Below are 20,257 nucleotides of genomic sequence, written 5' to 3' on the forward strand. Positions count from 1 at the left end.
AAAGGCTGGAAAAAGAGATAATTAATCCAAACATGTGAAGCTCATTGTTCTTTGTGCCTGAACTACTTCTTAATACTTTAGGGGAACCAAACAGAATTCTGGTGGTTTGAGGGGTTGAATAATAAATGACCCTCTGAATAAACTTTTCACAATTTAAAAAAAAATTAAACAAAGAAATAACATTCTTTTTTGCTGCAGTGCATTTCACACTTCCAGGCTGATCTACAGTCCAAATGTCACAATGCCAAGTTAATTCAGAATGTGTAAACCTGCTAAATCTGCAGTGGGTTGAATACTACTTATAGGCACTGTATATCTTATGCATGCATGCATGGACACAGGATATACTGTCAGTAATGTGTACACCTTTGTGGCTCCAACCTCTACTATGGTACCTGGCCCTGCAGCACTCATGGGGTCTACTATAGGAGTGTTCCCACCACTGCCAAGAAGGCTCCGAGCTCTTAGTATAATATCAGAATATAACAAGTACTATTCCCATATAAAACTATTCAATTCCAGGGGGGGGTGATGGTGGTGGATTTTATTTTTTACAGTGTTCACAGTGCGGAATAAATAATGTACTATTTTTCCAAGACTAGCCTTTCGGTTATGGAGACAGTCTCCTCCTGCCGAGGTGGCACCTCTGCATTCTATAGTTTTCTCTCGACTCCATTTACGCAGGTCAAACCCCTTTGCCTATTGAGTTGGGAAGCTGACCTAGCCAGAACCATTCCCCTGACGGAGTGGCATGAGGCCTTTGGATTTGTTAAGAAGGTGTCCAGGGGTGCTTCCTATTGGGAGACGGCGCAAAAAATTATGTTGCGCTTGTATAGGAGTCCTGTTCAATTGGCTCATATGAATTCCTCTACCTCAAGGCTATGTTGGCGGGGCTGTGGTCGTGTAGGCTCATTTATTTATATGTGGTGGGAATGTCCCCCAATTCAGGCGTTTTGGGTAGCAGTGTTTCAGTTCATGTCTTCCATTGTTGGTCTCCTTATTCCTCCCTTCCCAGGGTTAGCGCTGTGTTTCTTGGATCCCGGCTCTTTTCCAACGGGTACGCAGGTTGTCTTGGGCCAGATAATCCTATCGGCTAGGTTCATGATTGCCCGACAATGGAAATCAGCATTATGTTGACTGTAAACACGTTGTTCCATCACTTTTTCTAAATTTCAGACCAAATGGACCCTTTGATCTTCTTATGTAAAGAACAAAAGGGAGTCCCAACCCCGGATTTTGCCTCCTTCCTCTGGAACTCCCTGATAGCAGCTTTTCTTAATTGAGTTAGTGGTGACTGTACCGCTGGGCACCTCCTTATTCTATTGACCGAGATTTAAGTTTTATGTGCTGTGAAGCGGAGTTGGACGTAGATAAGTGTTATTTCTATTATGTTGTTGCGGTTGTTATTATTTTACTGTTTTCTCACATCCTCCCTCCCCCTTCCTTCCCTTCCCTCCCTTTCTTTTTGCCCGGCTCCCAGATCCAGTTGAAGCGACCTTGAGTTGTCGACGGAAGGAGTCGTACTTACTCATTCGGTGTGCAGTTGTTCTTATTCTTCAACTGTACACTGGTATTGCATATCTGTTTAATATGTATGATGTCACTCCTTCCATGCTATATTTATGGTCTGTTGTAGGAGTGTGTTATTATTTTCCCTGCTTTCTTTTTCCTTTCCTGTATTTGAAAAATTTTCTCAATAAAAACTAAATTTAAAATAAATAAATAATGTACTATTTTTATTCTCTGGCACATCAATACCTAATATGCCAACTAGTTAATTTTTTTTCTGCAGTAGAATACATTTTAACAGGTAAAGGTCTGTTATAAAAATACATTATTAAAAAAAAAATAATAAATAATTTTACTTAGTCCCAGTATGGAACTTGAACACCAGGGGAGCAATTGTTAGTCTAATATAATGCTGCAATATATCTGTATTTTACTGCATTAATCTACTGCTTATAGTTAGCCACATAGACTTGAGCAAAATCTAATTGGCTAACTTCGGTGTCATATGGGCCTTCAATGCCCCCCCCCCCCCCTTCACTATTACATTGTGTTTTAGGGGGGACACAGTAAGGCTATGTTCACACTACCATTATTAATGTCCGTTGTTTTCATCCTTCATAGGGTGACAGCAACAGACATTAACTGGAGCAGAGTGCTCTAATGTAACCAACATGACAGCCACTTTCTTTCATCAAGTTTTTTTGTTTACTTTTGTAATTGGAGAAAAAGTCTTGTAAGTGTGACTTTTTCTTCCATTAGGGACTAATAAACATGACAGAAGAAAGCTTATGTTATTTTTTTTTATATACTGGATTGAATGCAGACAGACACCCAATGGAGGGCGGATCTGTTTGCATCTGTTATTTAATGTTCATTGCTTTCCTCCTGTGACAGATGAGAGCAAAGGACTTCTTAGATGCTGCTAATGAACCCTTTAGATGCTGCAGTTACTATTGACAGCAACATCTAAGGGTTAATTCATAAGGGCTACACGGTTAGTTGTATAGTAGAGGTGGAAGCATTATCACAGATCTTCAGATCCAGTCAGATCTCTCCAAGATCAAGTTCAATTATTTTTTAGCAGCTTTGGCAGTAAAGACTGTCACCGACATCTGCAGCAAACCACCACGCAACTTAGGATGAACCTGGCTTTTCCAGTTAGGTGGTCATAAAAAAACAAAACATATGTGTGTGTGTGGAAAACGCACAATGTAATGGTCACGCACTGGAATAAGAACTCCAACAGCAAGAAATTTCATGGTTTTTACCATTAACCTCCGGAAAGAAGATGTAAAATTAACCATAGGGAGAATCCTAGTTTGCAGACCCCAGAATAGCCAGAGATTGGTGCTGTTCGATCCGTTGGAGACTTCACCACAGAAACCAGAGAGCAAAGTCCCGCACAGTTTACAAAACATCATAGTCTAAGGGGTCCGTGGGTATCAAATGTTGCCTCCAATCACATGACTCAGGGGTCGTGACCACTTTCGAACCTCCTTGTCAGTATATCCCAAGGATCCTATTACTCCCAGCCAGGGCCGGCTCCAGGTTTTTATGGGCCCTTGGGCGATAGAGCCTCAGTGGGCCCCCTTGTGGAGCACATCAGTGGGCCCCCCGCCTCTCTCCCTCCTGAAGAATACTCACAGGAGCCTGGTCCTGTCCTTCTTGCTTGTAAGAGGTGGGAGGCGGGAAACTGCACGCCACTGCGGCCGGATGAAGCGAGTGACATCACGTCGTCACGCAGGAGCGCGGCGTCACCTGCGCAGCTGGCCGGCGAAGACGCTCTGGAGAGATGAGTGAGCATACCTCCCAACTTTTGAAGAGCTTATGTTGACTCCGTCCATTCTCATTCATTTTTCATGCGCCCCCACACAGTATAATCTTCCTACAGTCACCTGTAAATGATATTCCCCCCCTCCATCTCTCCCAGTTTTATATAACCCCTTTATCTGCTCCCACTTTCATGTCCCCCCCATCTCTGTCCCCAGTTTCATGTCTCCTTCCATCTCTGCCCCCAGTTTCATGTCCCCCCATCTCTGCCCCAAGATTCATGTCCCCCCATCTCTGCCCCAAGATTCATGTCCCCCCATCTCTGCCCCAAGATTCATGTCCCCCCATCTCTGCCCCCAGATTCATGTCCCCCCATCTCTGCCCCCAGATTCATGTCACCCATCTCTGCCCCCAGATTCATCGGGGGTCCTCCGCGGATGAGTTGACATCGGGACATACCTCTCGCCGACCGGGGGGGGCTGGTGCTGGCGGCAGGGCGTCAGCACGGAATGCTGCAACTGCGCTCTGTGCTGGGGTGGGCAAGTGCCGGGGGGCCCCCAGAGGCTCAACGCATGCCCAACTATGCCGTGTGCTAACGCTGGCCCTGCTCCCAGCCATAGCCTATGTCTGGTATTTATATGAAAGAAGTACTCGTACTAGTATAGCCCATGAACAAGGATGGAAAGGTATGTTACAAAAATTCCGTATGAAGGGACGTATCTTCTGACTTACCAAGGCCCACTAGTTTTGTGACCCTAATAATATCCATCATTTTTTATATTGGTACAATCCTTTGAATACAGTTCACCATAGATAAATCTAGGCTTTAATAAAACAGTACAAGTAAGTGCTACAGCTTTCGGCTAGACTCCCAAAGGATATACTCACAGCGGATTAGTTGCCACCTACTTGCCAACAGCTAATCTGCTGTGAGGAACAGTAGCATCAGAGTGGAAGTGAATTTATGCTGCGGGTTTCCACCTTTTCAATGCAATGGATAACAGCTGTAGGATACCTGCAGTGACTACCAAAGGAATTCCTATGCTAAAACCACCCAAGAATCGAGCAAAGGAATATACTGAAGCCCTTCCCCTCTGTACAATTTCATGAAAATCAAACCTTCACAGGACATGAAAGAAGATCATACATTTAATATCCATAACCAGCAACCTCACAAGACAAAGATAACAAATCTCCTCCGAAAGAGAGGACTACATATACTACTGAAATTGTGGCTGAAACTTCTTATGTCCCTTAGGAAGTGACAGATCTCATAGGGTGACTTTAAAGGTTATAACTACAGCATACCGTGTCATTTGCAAGATTATATCTTTGAATACTGTGTTCCTTTTGGCCTCCACTGAGAACGTATGTGTCGCCATCCATTTCTTTATGCGAGTCCACATGACTGTGGGCTTTGTCAGTTGGCTATTTGTATATTATCATGGGTCCGTATGGGGAATTTCATTCTTTGAAAATATATGGACCCACAAAGGGTACTATGTTCTCATGGACCTTTCCATGCACACGTCCATGTCCTCTTCCGGGGTCAATGGTTACCACATATTACAGATAGCAGTACGCCTTTCATAAAGCTACAATACGGGGCAGGTTAATGGTACCTCTGGCTAATGGTTAGCGTGAAGTGAGATTGTCAGAATAATTGAATCTTTGCCACCACAGTGAGTGTGTACAATGCAATCCCTTCACGTTCACTTCATGTGCGCACTTCCGTGCCATTGATTCAGCAATGATTAACATGTAGCATCAATGCTGTGGATCCGGGCAGCTCGGGTGTCTCGTGACAAATGGCAGAATCCAGATATTGACAATATTTACCAGCAATAAGTCCTTATGGACTGTTAAATGGGAAGCGCCTAGGTTTGTCAAACTGCTGGTGGAAAGAGGACAAGTCACATGAAACTTCAGATACCATCACAAACCTAACAGATGTTCCAGGGGTCATCTGTGCAAAAACATAAGCATATGTGCAGGAAATGTGACACTATCATGAAATCAGATGGTGTCTGAAATAAAAGCACTTCCTTATGGCTATGTGGCCATATATATATCAAATACACAACACATTCTGTTTCTGCATCAGTAATGCCGGGTTTAGCCAACGACTAAATGAGAAGTGGAGGGTTCAGGGAATGTCTGAAAAGAGGTTTATTACCCTAGAATTGAGATATATACAATGATTAACTCTATATCTGTAACTGGGGATATAATATATACAGCATGGCGGTATTCCTTCACTTTTGATATTAGGGAACGCTCTATGGTCGACTATAAAAATTCCAAGTACGTCTGTCTATATAGGCTGTTAATATTGTCGCCACGTTCCTTGATGTCTAAGTATGTATCCCGTATGGACAGCTGGAGAGATTACATAAGTTATAAGCAAACAATGAGTAACCCCCACGCCGAAGAGCAAGGACTTGGCAGTGATTACGCTTTGTTAGTCGTCTATTATTATACAATATAGATATCATTTTATGTAAAAAATAAAGATATTTAAAATGGGCTCTCAAGGCACAAAATTCTTTACATACAGCTTACAATGCTAAATCAGAAAAAAGTGACACTTTCAACAATTCCTTGCTGTACCCCTTTGTTCTTGATGGGTTGGCCACAATGAGGTCACCTATGTATCTGTATCAACATGTTATCGCTGGAGTCAAAGGAAGAGACGCTGGCAGAAGATTGGTAAGAATATATTCACATGAATGTTAAAAAAAAAATGGCTGTGAAAAACAGATGTAACTTCCATTTTGCATCTGTTATCACAGATCCCTAATAGATTTGCTTCTATTAAGGCAGTGGTTCTTAACCGGGGTTCGATCGAACCCTAGGCCCTATGCACGGTTCATTTTGAGTACCAGTAAAAAAAACATATACCTAGGTCTTGAATTTGGAAAAGAATCATATTTGATTTATCACTAAAGAAGGGTTTGGTGAATGTGCATATGAAACTGGTGGGTTCGGTACCTCAAACAAGGTTAAGAACCACCGTATTATGCCATCCGTGAAACTGGAAAAACAATAGAACACGTCTTAACTTTTTGACAGTCAGTTAAGTTCATAAAAAAAATAAAAAAATCAAAAAAAAAATCACACATTATAATCAATATATTGTAAATTCAGCCCCGTGACTGGTATTAAAAAAATGCTGTCACACGGCCTTTTTGGAGGTTCATATGAATACGTCCTAAAGTGAACATTACTTATTCAATTTTTTAAGCTGTTCTAAACCTTATATTACTAAACGCATGCCACTCGCTGATTGGCCTCAACGGTCATGTATCCAATGAGGCCAATCAGCAGAACTCCAGAAGTGACCCATTCAGTAGAAGGACACCACAGCATCTGGAACAGGTATGATTTTTTTTTTATCTTTTCAATGCCCTTGGCTGATTTAAAAGTTAAAGGGGTTGTCCATTTTTGCCTGGATAATCCCTTTAATGAGCACCTTTCACCACCTCAACCAATTGTAGTTGTTAGCATCTGTTAAAAGGTACAGCTCTACTGATTCCGGCATAGCTGGAAATGTTTCATTAATCCCCTCCATTTCTGAGCAACAAGTGCAGTTAGTTTTGGTGCCTAGCTCACTGAAACAGATAGGGAGTCACCCGTTTACTAACTAGGCACAGACAGGAGCAATTTATCTCTAGCCCTAGTTTTACAAAGGCGTTTTAGTGGAGTTTATATAGAACACACCTTGTGGTTGTGTTACTGACATCTAAGAACAGCCAGCTGTTTCCCCTGCCTCTGTTGGTGTGGCGGTAGGCCAGTAGCCTCAGAAGGGGGAGGGGGGGGGTGTTTCACTACTGCTCTAAGACATTTATTTGATGTCAGATATTGCACACAAAATGACTAAGTGTCTATCTATAACTCCATTTGAATGAACCAGGGAGATTAGGGTAGTGAGTTGATAGGGTGGAGAATGAGCTAGATCCCCTCCCCTTACTCCTGGTTCTTAGGTTGCTGTACAATGAGAGGTTCAGTAACTTGCTGAAATAACTGACCGCTGAGGCTTTTAACCCTTTTGGTTAATTTTCTGCACTTTTTATTTTTGGTTTATCAATAAAAGTTTTAATAATTATATTAGTTACCCTCTGGAGATAAATTGCTCCTGTCTGTGCCTAGTTAGTTTTGGTACTTGATATTCTATTTTAGCTCAGTAATGTCAGAAGGGCTGTGTCAGGCAGGGGGTGTGATTCAGAACCCAAATCAAAGGCAGCCAGTGTCAGAGCTCAGAATCACAGCCCTTGCCTGACACCACCCTCCTGACAGTATAGAGTCTAAATAGCATATCAGGCACCAAACCTAACAGCACTGATTGCTCAGGAATGGTAGGGGCTAGAGAAAAAATTCCAACTGTGCTAAAATCAGTGGAGCAGCAACTATTAAATGATGTAAGAGCTGGATTTGTTGTTGATGGTGAAAGGTTCTCTTTAAGAAAAAGGAGGGTCTTTGAGCTTTTAGTGGGTTGCAGGAACTGAGATTTATTTTTTGACGAAGATACAGTATGTAGGGGACTTAAGTGGCAAATAAATAAGTGAGGGAAGCAGTTTTTATACAACATATTCTGAGCCCGGAAAACATTGGGGAACATTGCTTATATTAAACCGCTCCTTATACTTAAGATTATCTATGCCTGTTAAACAATATTGGTAAAAAGCAATAGTCACAATCATCTGGGAAAAAAATAACAGCAGCAGATGTCTGCAGAACGGCATGTACTTTAGATAACTATACACATGCGGGAGACCATATAATGATGGACCTGACAATAAATGTGGCAGATGTTTAACACACAAGTTATTTCAATTCAATACATCACCTGAGCTGGCGTACAGTGACTTATAGCTACCGTCTGCATAATACATAGCATAGCCATTATACATGCACATATAAGGCTTTAAAGTTATCATTAAATGGTAATAGAGTTACAGTACGTTAGAGTACTACTAAGCCTGTCCGCCCTTAAGCACTGGTTTATGAATATATACATTTATATAATCTATATTAAAAGTTGAATCTCTTGCATACATTTGTAACCTGAACTTCTGCAATTGGTTAAACTGCTGCAGTGTGATATCTTATCATAGAAGACAAGAAAATCCAATTAAAGGTCACTGGAAAAAAACATTTTTTAATGACTTTTCATTGGTTATCTTTGTGATAAGATATCATGTTTCAGCAGTTTAACCAATTGCAGGAGTTTGGGGTAATTCTGCTAATTCTGTATATAGTAAAGGAGTTATTCAGCTTCCAAAAATGATCTGCAAATACATCCACAGCTGTGCTAAATCCTCATTGTGCAGCCTTTGCTGGGCTTTATTTTACTTGTTGCTCCTCCTATAACTGTTATTTATATGAAGTGCATTTGTGTAGGAGATACATTTCCCATGATTCAGCTGCCTACCCTCACTCTTTGTGCACCCCTCCCTTCTCCATTCTCATTGAAATTTACTACATGTAAGCAACAGCGATACAAGGAGCAGCAAGTAAAATAAAGCCAAGCAAAAGGTGCACAAGGGAATAGTGAGGATTTAGCACTGCTGTGGATGTATTCGCAGATCATTTTTGGAAGCTCGGTAATCCCTTTAAATATTTTGAAATATTTTGAACTGGAACCTGCATTATATCCCACCGTGCCTATTATCTCTGTACTGTGATATCACTATGTGCATTTTCTCTTTTCTGTGAAATCAGTGTTTGTTATCCCTGTACAGTCATATCACTTTCTGCATTATTCTAGTACTGTGACATCACTGTTTATTTTCCTTGCACTGTGACATCACTGTGTTTATTATCCCTCTACTCTGACATCACTGTGTGTATTATCCCTGTACTGTGACATCACTGTGTGTATTATCCCTGTACTGTGACATCACTGTGTGTATTATCCCTGTACTGTGACATCACTGTGTGCATTATCCCTCTGTTGTGACATCACTGTGTGCATTATCCCTGTACTATGACATCAAGACATCAGTGTCCATTATCCCTGTACTGTGAATCACTGTGTCCATTATCTCTGTACCGTGATATCACTGTGTTTATTATCCCTATATCGTGCCTTATCCTGGTACTGTAACGTCACTGTGTGCCTTATCCCTATACTGTGACATCACTGTTCTTGCATTGTGACATCATTGTTTATTATGGTTGTACTAGGACATCCCTGTGTGCATTATCCCTCTGTAGTGACATCACTATGTAGATTATCCCTGTACTATGACATAAAGACATCAGTGTCCATTATCCCTGCACTATGACATCACTGTGTCCATTATCTCTATACTGTGACATCACTGTGTGCATGGTAGAGTAGTAAGGAACCATTACAAGTTTTTGCTGTGGGGTCCAATGGTTACTTGCTATGCGCCTAGGTGTTGTGATGCTACACTTAGAACTGTGCATGCAGATTGGTACTAAAATGTAAACTAATGTGGGATCAATTTAGGATAAATACTGCAATATTTGTAAAGTTCCTCAATTTTTAATGCAGATTAATTCTACAAGTAAACCATAAAGGGAGACCCAGCCAATAACAATCGGATCTGCCAATAGTCTAGTGTCTGGGCTTGCCATCTGTGAGAAGCACAGCTCTTGTCTGCCAGTCCTCCACAGGATAAATGGCACCAGATCCATGTAGTAGTCACTTATCTGATATGTGCAATTGAAATAACATGCAAGTCATATACTGTACTTATGTTATCGAAAAACATTCAGTCCACATTAATGCTATATCTTCAGCCATGCATACATTCATAAGTGTGCCATATGTCATTAACCTCCATTATCTATACTGTCCAAAATAAATCCAATTCCGAACAACAACATATTTGAAAATACCTTCCAAATATCACTGTGGATGATTAAAACAATGCCCATCTTGGTCGCTAGAGATTTCAAGAATATTGTCTGAGAGCGGGCAATGTGGAGATGACGTCATGTACTACATTGCTGCATGTCCAGCAATGACCACAAGGGTAGAGGCACTGCATCGGTCAGGGATTTAAAGGGATTTGCTGGGTCTCCCAAGCATTTTGTTATACTGATAACATATCCATAATATAGTTTATTACTATGTGAACTGCCAAAATCTTACGCCTGGACCCCACCCAGAATCAGCTGGTCCGGCTGCCTCAAGACACTGGAAGTCATAGCAATCCAAAGAATCAGGTGCAATTCTGCTCCAATTCAAGAAATGGGAGCTATACTGTTATGCAGTGGATGGAGGCTTCTTCCACCACTGTCCATTTATAGTGGTGGTGCTGGGACACAGTGCTGGAACAACAGTCCAACAACACTGTATAATAGTTGTGCTGGCGTACAGCAACTATGCTTATATTACTAAGAGCAGAGCAGCTTCCAGCTTCATCCATCAATATAATTTCCAGGACTCAGAAGGAGCCAGATCAGAGGATCGATGCAGGATCCAGGTGTTGTATCCCACTCATCAGATACTGATGACATATCCTATACACCTGGGGGGCAAAGAAAGACCCTTAGGCCAAGGCCCCAAGTTGCAGAAAAGCTGCCTTAGACTAAGGCCCCAACGGGCGCCCTGCAGCAAAAAAGTGCTGTGGGAAAAAAAACGTGACGGCAACACCATGCGGTTCCTCCTGCAGCGCTTTAGACAGAAGAGGTTTCCTCTCCAGAATACGCCCAGAATCCAGAATGCTACCTCCAATGCCGCCACTACTACCTCATGTCAGCCCCTCTACCTCATAGATTGCAAGCTCCTGCGAGCAGGGCTCTCAGTCCCATTGTGTGAAGTGACTATTTCTTTGTAATGTATCTTGTATCTTTGTAATGTATCTTTTTATCTGTACTTGAACCCTACAAATTGTACAGCGCTGCGGAATATGTTGGCGCTACATAAATAAACTATTATTATTATTTATTATATTGTTTAAGCGGATGTCCTAAACAAATGCAAAAAACAAAACATGATGTGAATGGAGCTGTACTAATTCTGTCTGACAATGGCTGACGACCTGTCGGGCTGTAGAAAAATAGAAGAGTTGGAGTCAGTGATTTATCCTACCGACTCCACAGCCCGGAGTGTTGGACTGCTTCTTTAATTTTCACTATTTCATTAAATAATGCCTCTAGATCCCAATTCCATGTCCAGCTAGCTGCCATGTTAGATCCTAAGACCAGAATACATAGCTGGTGATAAAAGAGAAGGATACAATGATACCTTCCCACTGCCATCAGCCTCCTGCATACTAGTCCATTACAAGGCGCTGCTTCATCCACTGACAGATGTCTTACTTTAGGTATCCAAAACAGACTAAGAGTATCCATTTCATTCACATCTGTTCACAAAGAGCTGCAGCAGAAGCGGATATACACTCAGAATTAATTATGTTTCAGGATCTTTATGTCTTTGTTTTACTGTTTTATAGCAATCTATCCCGGACGGGGGAAAAACAAGTCTCATTTATCTTTGTGATATATTAGTCATAGATTGAAATATAGCATTGCACCTTCTTTTATTACATCACAGAATTTTCCAGGTTTCCGAGTAATGATATAAGGATCAATGACATGTTATCAGAATACAGTAAGCCATGGTTTGCATTTAAAGGGATAGACACTTTGATAATAAAACTCCTCCTGGCTACATTCACATGACAGCGAACAATGGACATGTCATTGTGAGAGCTATTCACATGACTTTATGTCACCGACTGTCAAAATATCGGTCAGGTCCTGGTTTCCAGATTTCCATGGCAAAAATGCAAGTCTGATTTTTGACATGTGTTATGTGAACATACCCTGGGCTGTCATGTGTGCAGAAGGAAGTGTAAGGATCGCGTTCACAAATGTTTGGTGTCTATTATCTCATTGTACGGCTCCGCTTTCTAACATATTTCAAGCAGAAAGGAGATAAAAGCTGCAGAAGAGTCCTTGGAGACGGCTGTAATGATTTCCTTATGCAATATAACAAGGAAGGAGCTTGAGAGTCGTGTCCTGAGCTTCTTATTACTGTAGTAACTGCTCTCCATAGTTTACATGACTGTTACTAGGTGGCAGTTGTAATTGAGAATCAGGAAATGGTTAAAGGGATTTTCCAAGAGTTAAATATTGATGGCCTATCCTTAAGATATGTGATTGTGGGGGTCCAACTCCCTAGATCCCTACAGATAAACTGCTCAAAGCAGCAGATGTACATGGGTTAGCATGTCCGTCACTACACAGGTCAGTGACATCACATTCATTCATCATGTAGTAGCCTGTTTGCAGCTCAGTCCCATTCAAGTGAATGGGGCTTACCATGCACAGTCCTTACACAATGTAATGTGCTCTGTTAGTAGTTAGGTAAGAATAGTTCAAACAACTGATCTGTGGTGGTCCTGTTGTTGGACCCCCACCAATCAGATATTGATGACCTATCCTAAGAATTCATTTCTATGGCCGCATACACATGGGTCAGTGACCAGGCCTTAGAAATAGTCCGTAAAATATGTATTCCTGTCTTCAACATACAGCATATGGGATTATACAAGACATTTTGCAGATCCGTGATTCCAGAGGACATACTGATTAGAGATGAGCAAACACTAAAATGTCCGAGGTTCGAAATCCGATTTGAACAGCCGCACACTGTTTGAACGGATTTTGAACCCCATTATAGTCTATGGGGGGAAATGCTCGTTTCAGGGGTACGCAAAATTCGCTAAAATCACACTTACCAAGTCCACGAGTGACGGTGGGGCTGGATTCTGCTTGAAGTCTTCTCCCGGCGCTGCGTCCCCGCGTCTTCTTCCGGGTGGAATTCACTCTGCCTAGGCATCCAGCCTAGGCAGAGCCGACTGCGCATGCGTGGGCTTGCACGCGCAGTCGGCTCTGCCCAGGCCCGACGCCTGAGCAGAGCCGACTGTGCATTCACGTGTATGCACGTGCATGCCCACGCTTGTGCAGTCGGCTCTGCCTAGGCCGGATGCCTAGGCAGAGTGAATTCCACCCGGAAGAAGACGCGGGGACGCAGCGCGGAGAAGATTTCGGAAAGATAAGAGAAGAACCAGGCATGTATAGCATTCTGCCATTCAACGCTGGTTCTGCATCGAACCTTAAACTTTGAACAGCTAGTAGTGTTCGATCGAGTACGAGTATTCCGAATACCGTAGTATTCAATCGAACACCTACTCGATCAAACACTACTCGCTCATCTCTAATACTGATGCGATGTAATGTTTTCTGTCACAATACAGATCCACTTTTGCGAAGAGCAAGAACCCTCACGGTCATGTAAAGTAGCTCTTCTGTAGAAGTAGAACCAGATGGGCTAGTCTTCACTCCCCACATCATGCATCAATGAGCCCCGCGCTCCTATGACCCTATCTCCGTTCCTCACCACCGCATACCAGGAACATCTGACAAGACACGCTGCTCGGCAACACCATTAGAGGGGGCAATTGTCAGGAATGAGCATCTCCAAGAAAGCTTTTCCCAATAATTGCCATGAATGTCAGGCCTAGTAATAGGTGTTTAGATTGTGAGCTCACTGGCTACAGAGACTGGTGTAAGAAATTACAATGTGTGTACAGATCCTCGGTATATGTTGCTGCCATATAGACATATATGAGCAGTTCTATCATGTATAAGCATATTTGCTCCTCTACGTATTGTTATCGTGCGATTTGCTGCATTGTACTAGAGCAGGGGTAGGGAACGTACGGCTCTCCAGCTGTTGCAAAACTACAGCTCCCAGCATGCATACTGGCTCTGCTGTTCTGGGAACTCCCATGGAAGTGAATGGAGCATGCTGGGAGTTGTAGTTTCACAGCAGCTGGAGAGCCAAAGGTTCCCTACCCCTGTACTAGAGTGACTACGCTAATGGCTGACCCCAGTCACTTCAGACCAGGACCAGTTTGTTTTAGGGAAAATCTATAAGGTCAACACGGGAGCTTTCAATAAAAGGCACCATTGTTTTTCTAGGAAGCCTGAGAAATGCTTCTTCAATAGAAACCTGATAGCACTACCTTGTGTGTATAGCTTTAGGGGTATCCATACAGCCGGCAGCACTAAAACCCACCTCCCTGACCTACAGCAGCATTGTTGTGACCGCCAATGTACAAGACAATTGTTCTCCTTGTTAGTTCAAGTGTCCTTAAAGAAGGCAACTTAAGTTTATCTGGCCCCAACACTGGTCATGTCCTAATGTTGAGAACGGGCCACCAAAACATGGCAGTGTTGTTAGTGAACTGTTCGATACACCATAAGGGCAAATCATTACAAGATACCGCACAGGACACCACGACATATACTCACAATCTGAGTACTGTCACACTATGCACATTTTCCTTTCTCTGGAAATATTGGGGTAAAGGTATTACAAAGGTTATCCACTTTCTAATATTAACGGCCAATCCTTAGGATAGGTCAACAATATTATATGAGCAAGTGTTCGACATCCAGGACCCATGCAGAACAGCTGCTCGGGGGTAGCAGCATCTTTAGGTAGTGCAGCACTGCCCCATTGAAGTCTATAGGGCAGTAATAGCGAACCTATGGCACGCGTGCCAGAGAGGGCACGTGTGCTGTCGCCGCGTCACTCGCTAATGGGAAATTCGGTACAGGATTCCCTGTTAGTGAGTGACTGCGGCTTTCAGCTGGTTGTGCAAATGCAGTGTAGGTCGTGCGGTATGACCTCTGCACCAGCGCAGGCGTGCCACTGCCACTGTGGGGCAGATTGTACTGTGTGTAGGGGGCACTGCAGGGCAGAGTAAACCGTGTGTGGGGGCCACTGTGGGCCAGATTGTACTGTGTGGGGGCCACTGTGGGGCAGATTGTACCGTGTATGGGGGCTACTGTGGGGCAGATTGTACCGTGTATGGGGGCTACTGTGGGGCAGATTGTACCGTGTATGGGGGCCACTGTGGGGCAGATTGTACCGTGTATGGGGGCCACTGTGGGGCAGATTGTACCATGTGTGTGGGCCACTGTGGGGCAGATTGTATTGTGTGTGGAAGCCACTGCGGGGCAGATTGTTCCATATATGTGGGCCACTGCAGGGAAGATTGTACTGTGTGTGGGGGTCACTGTAGGGCAGATTGTACTGTGTGTTTGGGCCACTGTGGGGCAGATTGTACCGTGTATGGGGGCTACTGTGGGGCAGATTGTACCGTGTATGGGGGCTACTGTGGGGCAGATTGTACCGTGTATGGGGGCCACTGTGGGGCAGATTGTACCGTGTATGGGGGCCACTGTGGGGCAGATTGTACCATGTGTGTGGGCCACTGTGGGGCAGATTGTATTGTGTGTGGAAGCCACTGCGGGGCAGATTGTTCCATATATGTGGGCCACTGCAGGGAAGATTGTACTGTGTGTGGGGGTCACTGTAGGGCAGATTGTACTGTGTGTTTGGGCCACTGCGGGGCAGATTGTACTGTGTGGGGGCCACTGCAGGGCAGATTGTACCGTGTGGGGTCCCCTCACTATTTATATCACACAGTATCTGTTTTATAGCAGACATAATATTATTACATGCTGTAATAACATTGCACGGTCACTATAAAACAGCTCCTGTGCAATATAAAGAGTGAACATTAAAGGAGCCTTCATACGGAGTTTATGCTCTGCTCATTCTGTAAAAAAACAGATCCCATTGACTTGAACGGGTGCCGGCATACGCGCGTATGACATTGAATGCAATAGGTATAAAAGCCTTCCATTGATTTCAATGGGGAGCGCGCATATGCCGGCACCCATTCAAGTCAATGGGATCTGTTTTTTACGCCGCTCACTCTAAACGAGTTTTATGTTTAGAATGAGCGAGTGTAAACTCCGTGTACAGGCTCCCTAAGTGTTCAAAAGTACCAAATGCATAGACCTTTACCCTTCAGTACAAGCTCTGTAAAGCCCCAGTCACACAACTGTAATTTGTGGGTCTGCTCCGGCTAGTGAATGTGTAGGCGCGATATGATGATGTCACATTGCGCCTATAACTTTGTTAATGAAACTGCGGAGAGAGTGGCGGGGAAGCGGGCAGAGATGGGGGAATGGCATGAAACTGGGCAGAGATGGGGGGACATGAAACTGGGGACAGATGGGTGGATATTAAACTGGGGGCAGAGATGGGGGGGGACATATAATTTATAGGTGACTGTAGGAGGATTATACTATGTGGGGGCACATGAAAAATGAATGAAATGTGCGGAGTCAACAAAAAGTGGGTGGAGCTAAATTTGCCATGGTGCACACAACGCGTTTTGTCCCTCTTCCAGTTCTTCAAAAGTTGGGAGGTATAATAATGTCCCATAGCAGCCCCTGCACACAGTATAATGTTCCACCATGGCCTCTGCAAACACACTATTAAGCCCCACCATGGCCCCTACACATACTATTATGCCCTATAGTGGCTCCTACATAGAGTATTATATCCCATAGTGGACCAACCGTGAACAATTATAATAGGGGCAACGCGGTGGCTCAGTGGTTAGCACTGCAGCCTTGCAGCACTGGAGTCCTGGGCTCGAATCCCGCCAGGAGCAACATATGCAAGAAGTTTGTATGTTCTCCCCGTGTTTGCATGGATTTCCTCCCATTCTACAAATAGACATACTTACAGGTCCCCGCTCCTGATCACAGCCACTGCTGCAAAAGGGGAAACACAGGCAGTTGTGAGCAGGAGCAAAGAACGGTAAGTAAATAGGAATTACCCCAGCAGGTAACAGCCTATTAAAAAAAATTTTTTTTTCAAAATACATCAGGGGCCTGCTGGGTCCTCTAATGCTACCGTTGCTACCCTGGTATTTACGGCACTGATAGCCAACATTGCCTTGTGCTTGGCCTATCTCCTACAAATATGACATAAGTATACAGGTCACACTCACAAGTCTATACAGTTCAAAGTGGACACCTAATAATAACACTGAAATGGCAGAGGATATGCCAAGATATGCGGCATTACGTGGCACAACTCAGATGAATAGCTAACCATTAGAGATGAGCGAACACTGTTCGGATCAGCCGTTCCGAACAGCACGCTCCCATAGAAATGAATGGAAGCACCTGGCACGGCGACCGGCCGCGGCAAAGTGTACGTGCCAGGTGCTTCCATTCATTTCTATGGGAGCGTGCTGTTCGGAACGGCTGATCCGAACAGTGTTCGCTCATCTCTACTAACCATATATAACAAGAACACAGAACCGCCATCTATTCTAGACCAGGACCCCCTGTATTATGTCCATATCCCCACTGGGGTAAATGATAGTTTTTATCTTTATATGACAAGGATACGGATGACCTATCCTTATCATCAGGTCAGTGGGGGTCTTACTCCGAGCACCCCAACTAATCAACTGTTTAAAGGGACTAAATCATTCCTGCAATAACTGCAGCCTCTTCAATGCCCATAAGGTAGCAGTGGTGCAGGGTGCTGGAGCTATGTCCTGTACTATAAACTGCTGCAGTACCCCTGCTAGGAGTGTTTGGGGTGCTGTATAATGTTTATGGGCATCCAGCTGAAGTAGACATTTGGGCGGAGCACTGTAAGCGGTCCGTCAGCAGCCCTCAGCAAATCAGCAGCCAAGGAATTATCCTCAGCAATGCTGATTAGCTGAAGGCAGGTAACAATGCTCCTCCCACTTGTCCTTTTAGCTGAATGCTCAGGATAGGTTCCCATGAAGGAAAGTGAATATTAATCCTCCGATTCCTCTTCAAATTCCGCCCCTGCGGATCCACAGACACCATAATCTATGTGAGCCTGGCGCTGAGGAATCACCTATGTACTCCGCAGGCAGATTTAGCAGGGCACCTTTTTTTAAGTGTCCTGAAAAAAAAAAAGAAGGATCCTTCAATGACCCAAAATAAAAACAGGATGGCAGATTTCTGACAGAATTTGGGGCTGATTTTGAGGCTCTAAATTATATCACGTGATCCTACAGTATATACCACCAATAAACCTGTCTACCCCTATTCTGTACACTGGGCGGTCTTAGCACCCACTAACTTAACTGCTTGTGGGCAACTCCTTCAGATTTCCATTCTATTTAATCATTTTATATCTGTTTCTGGGAAAGCTGGGTGGCAGCTCTTATAGTCACAACTATATAGTGGCTGCAGCCTCCTGGAGTAATATATTAATGCCTCAGGCTATTACTACATAACTAGGGGAAGTTTCTGCCAAGGATTCCCAGAAGTTGTTGGATGAGAGAATAAAGGTCATCACCCAACTTTCCCAAGTACTGATAAACCCATAAAACAGACAAATTGAGCAATTTATTGGTTATGATGATTGTCATGATTATATGAGACATGTCGGCTACATGTTGGAATAGTTATGGATATACTGTAGGCTACCATTTACACCTGCAAACTCTCAGTAAGTTGTCACTACATAACTTGCTGCAGCACACCACCGGTGACACCACGTGACTACTCACCCGGGGTCTCGGGCTGGATAGGGCACCAGAACAGGTGGCTGCCGGTCAGGGACACATCGCAGCTTCTCTTATCAATCTCGAATATACCACGCAGCAGAGGGGCCTGCCGCCCGAGGTCCCGGGACAACCGGGCACTGTACCCACCCATGGAGCGCTCCTCTGGGTCACTGAACCCCCGAGCTCCAGAGCGGTCACTGCCTGAACTCCACTCGTCACTGCGGTCAGTGAGCGGCCAGGGCATGGAGGCAGGTTGCTTCCAGTCCACAGGCTCCTCACCATTGTCACTCCAGGCGCTCACCCGCCGATGGAGCCCGGGGAGACGCAGTCTCTCCCCCATCCCGTCACTTGTGGAGCTCCGGAGTTGTGGTGACAGGAGATATTTATCCACATCCAGGCCTTGGCTGCCAGGGAAACGCACGGGGACGCGCGACGCCATCTCTAACATCGCCCGGGAGCGTGGATAGCCTGCAATGTGAACGCGCAGCAGTGATAATAATGCAAGCCAGCTGGCTGCATAAGCTAGCTGGTTATTCAGCAGCCGTGTGTGCATGGGAGTCCCTTCCCCCTTCCCCTCTGCTGGCTTACCATTCATTGGTTGGCTTTTACTTCTCTCTCCCTGCTTAACCCTCACCCTGCCGCCTTCCAACCCCATGCTATGGAGCAATCACAGGAGCAGCAGCACCAGCGGCTCTTAGAGCAGCTGCTACATAAAGTAAGTCAGAAAGGGACAGCATGGCTGGAGTCCTTGCTCCAGGAGAGCAGTGATTCAGTCCAGGGTCCCCCCAAGCAGCCAGTGGAGCACACGGCTCGTCCACTGTCCGTTCAAAACGGTTAAGAACTATGCAGTGTCCCGACCAGCGCGAAGCCAGTTTTTAGTCCATGAAGATGGTTCCCTCTCAACAAAATTTCAGTTTTAAAAAATTGTTCAAAAGGTGCCTAAAAGTCACTGAAGTACCATCAGCAGAATTTGGTACCCACTCCTTCCACATCGGGGCCACGACGGCGGCGACGCGGCAGGTTTGGCAGAGGAAGAAGTTAAACGTATTGGATGATGGTGTTCCAACTCCTATAGGCACTAGGTTAGGCCTGATTTATGGCCATGATGCTTCGTTTTCTTAACTCATATTGTTGTTACAGGGACTTCACCCGTGGTTTGGATCATTGGACACTCCTATGTCTTCTGGGCCACAAAGCGAGCAGCAGTCCGGCCAATGAGCCTCCAGCTGGGTTTCAGAAACATCCAAGTGCGGTGGCTTAGCGTACGGGGCATGAAGTGGGAGAAAGTCTTGCCGGAAGTCTTCAATGCCAGCAGAGCCACCCAGGCCCCAGTGGTGTTAGTAGTCCATGCAGGCGATAAGGACATGGTCTCTGTCCGGTGGCCAGAGCTAATCACCAGGATACGATCAGACTTTGACAGGTTTCCAACCTTTTTTCCAGCCTTAGTCACTGTATGGTGTGAGATGATTCCAAGGCCACAGTGGCATGGCGCTCATGATCCGCCCACACTCAAGAGATCAAGGAAAGCACTGAACAGACTGATGTCATGCCACATAAAAACGCTAGGC

At 44.4% G+C, this 20,257-nt stretch overlaps 1 protein-coding gene across 1 annotated transcript in view; it reads right to left on the minus strand.

The window, feature by feature from the left end:
- Positions 1–19,158, minus strand: part of CERKL (CERK like autophagy regulator) — a 94,232-nt gene extending 75,074 nt beyond the window's left edge. The window contains exon 1 of the mRNA XM_075283804.1: positions 18,693–19,158. Coding sequence (XP_075139905.1) covers positions 18,693–19,137 — 445 coding nt within the window. The 5' untranslated portion in view covers positions 19,138–19,158. The remainder of the gene's footprint in view (positions 1–18,692) is intronic.
- Between the last annotated feature and the right edge of the window lie 1,099 nt (positions 19,159–20,257).

Source organism: Leptodactylus fuscus, chromosome 8 (assembly GCF_031893055.1).
Source record: "Leptodactylus fuscus isolate aLepFus1 chromosome 8, aLepFus1.hap2, whole genome shotgun sequence".
Lineage (NCBI taxonomy): Eukaryota > Metazoa > Chordata > Amphibia > Anura > Leptodactylidae > Leptodactylus > Leptodactylus fuscus.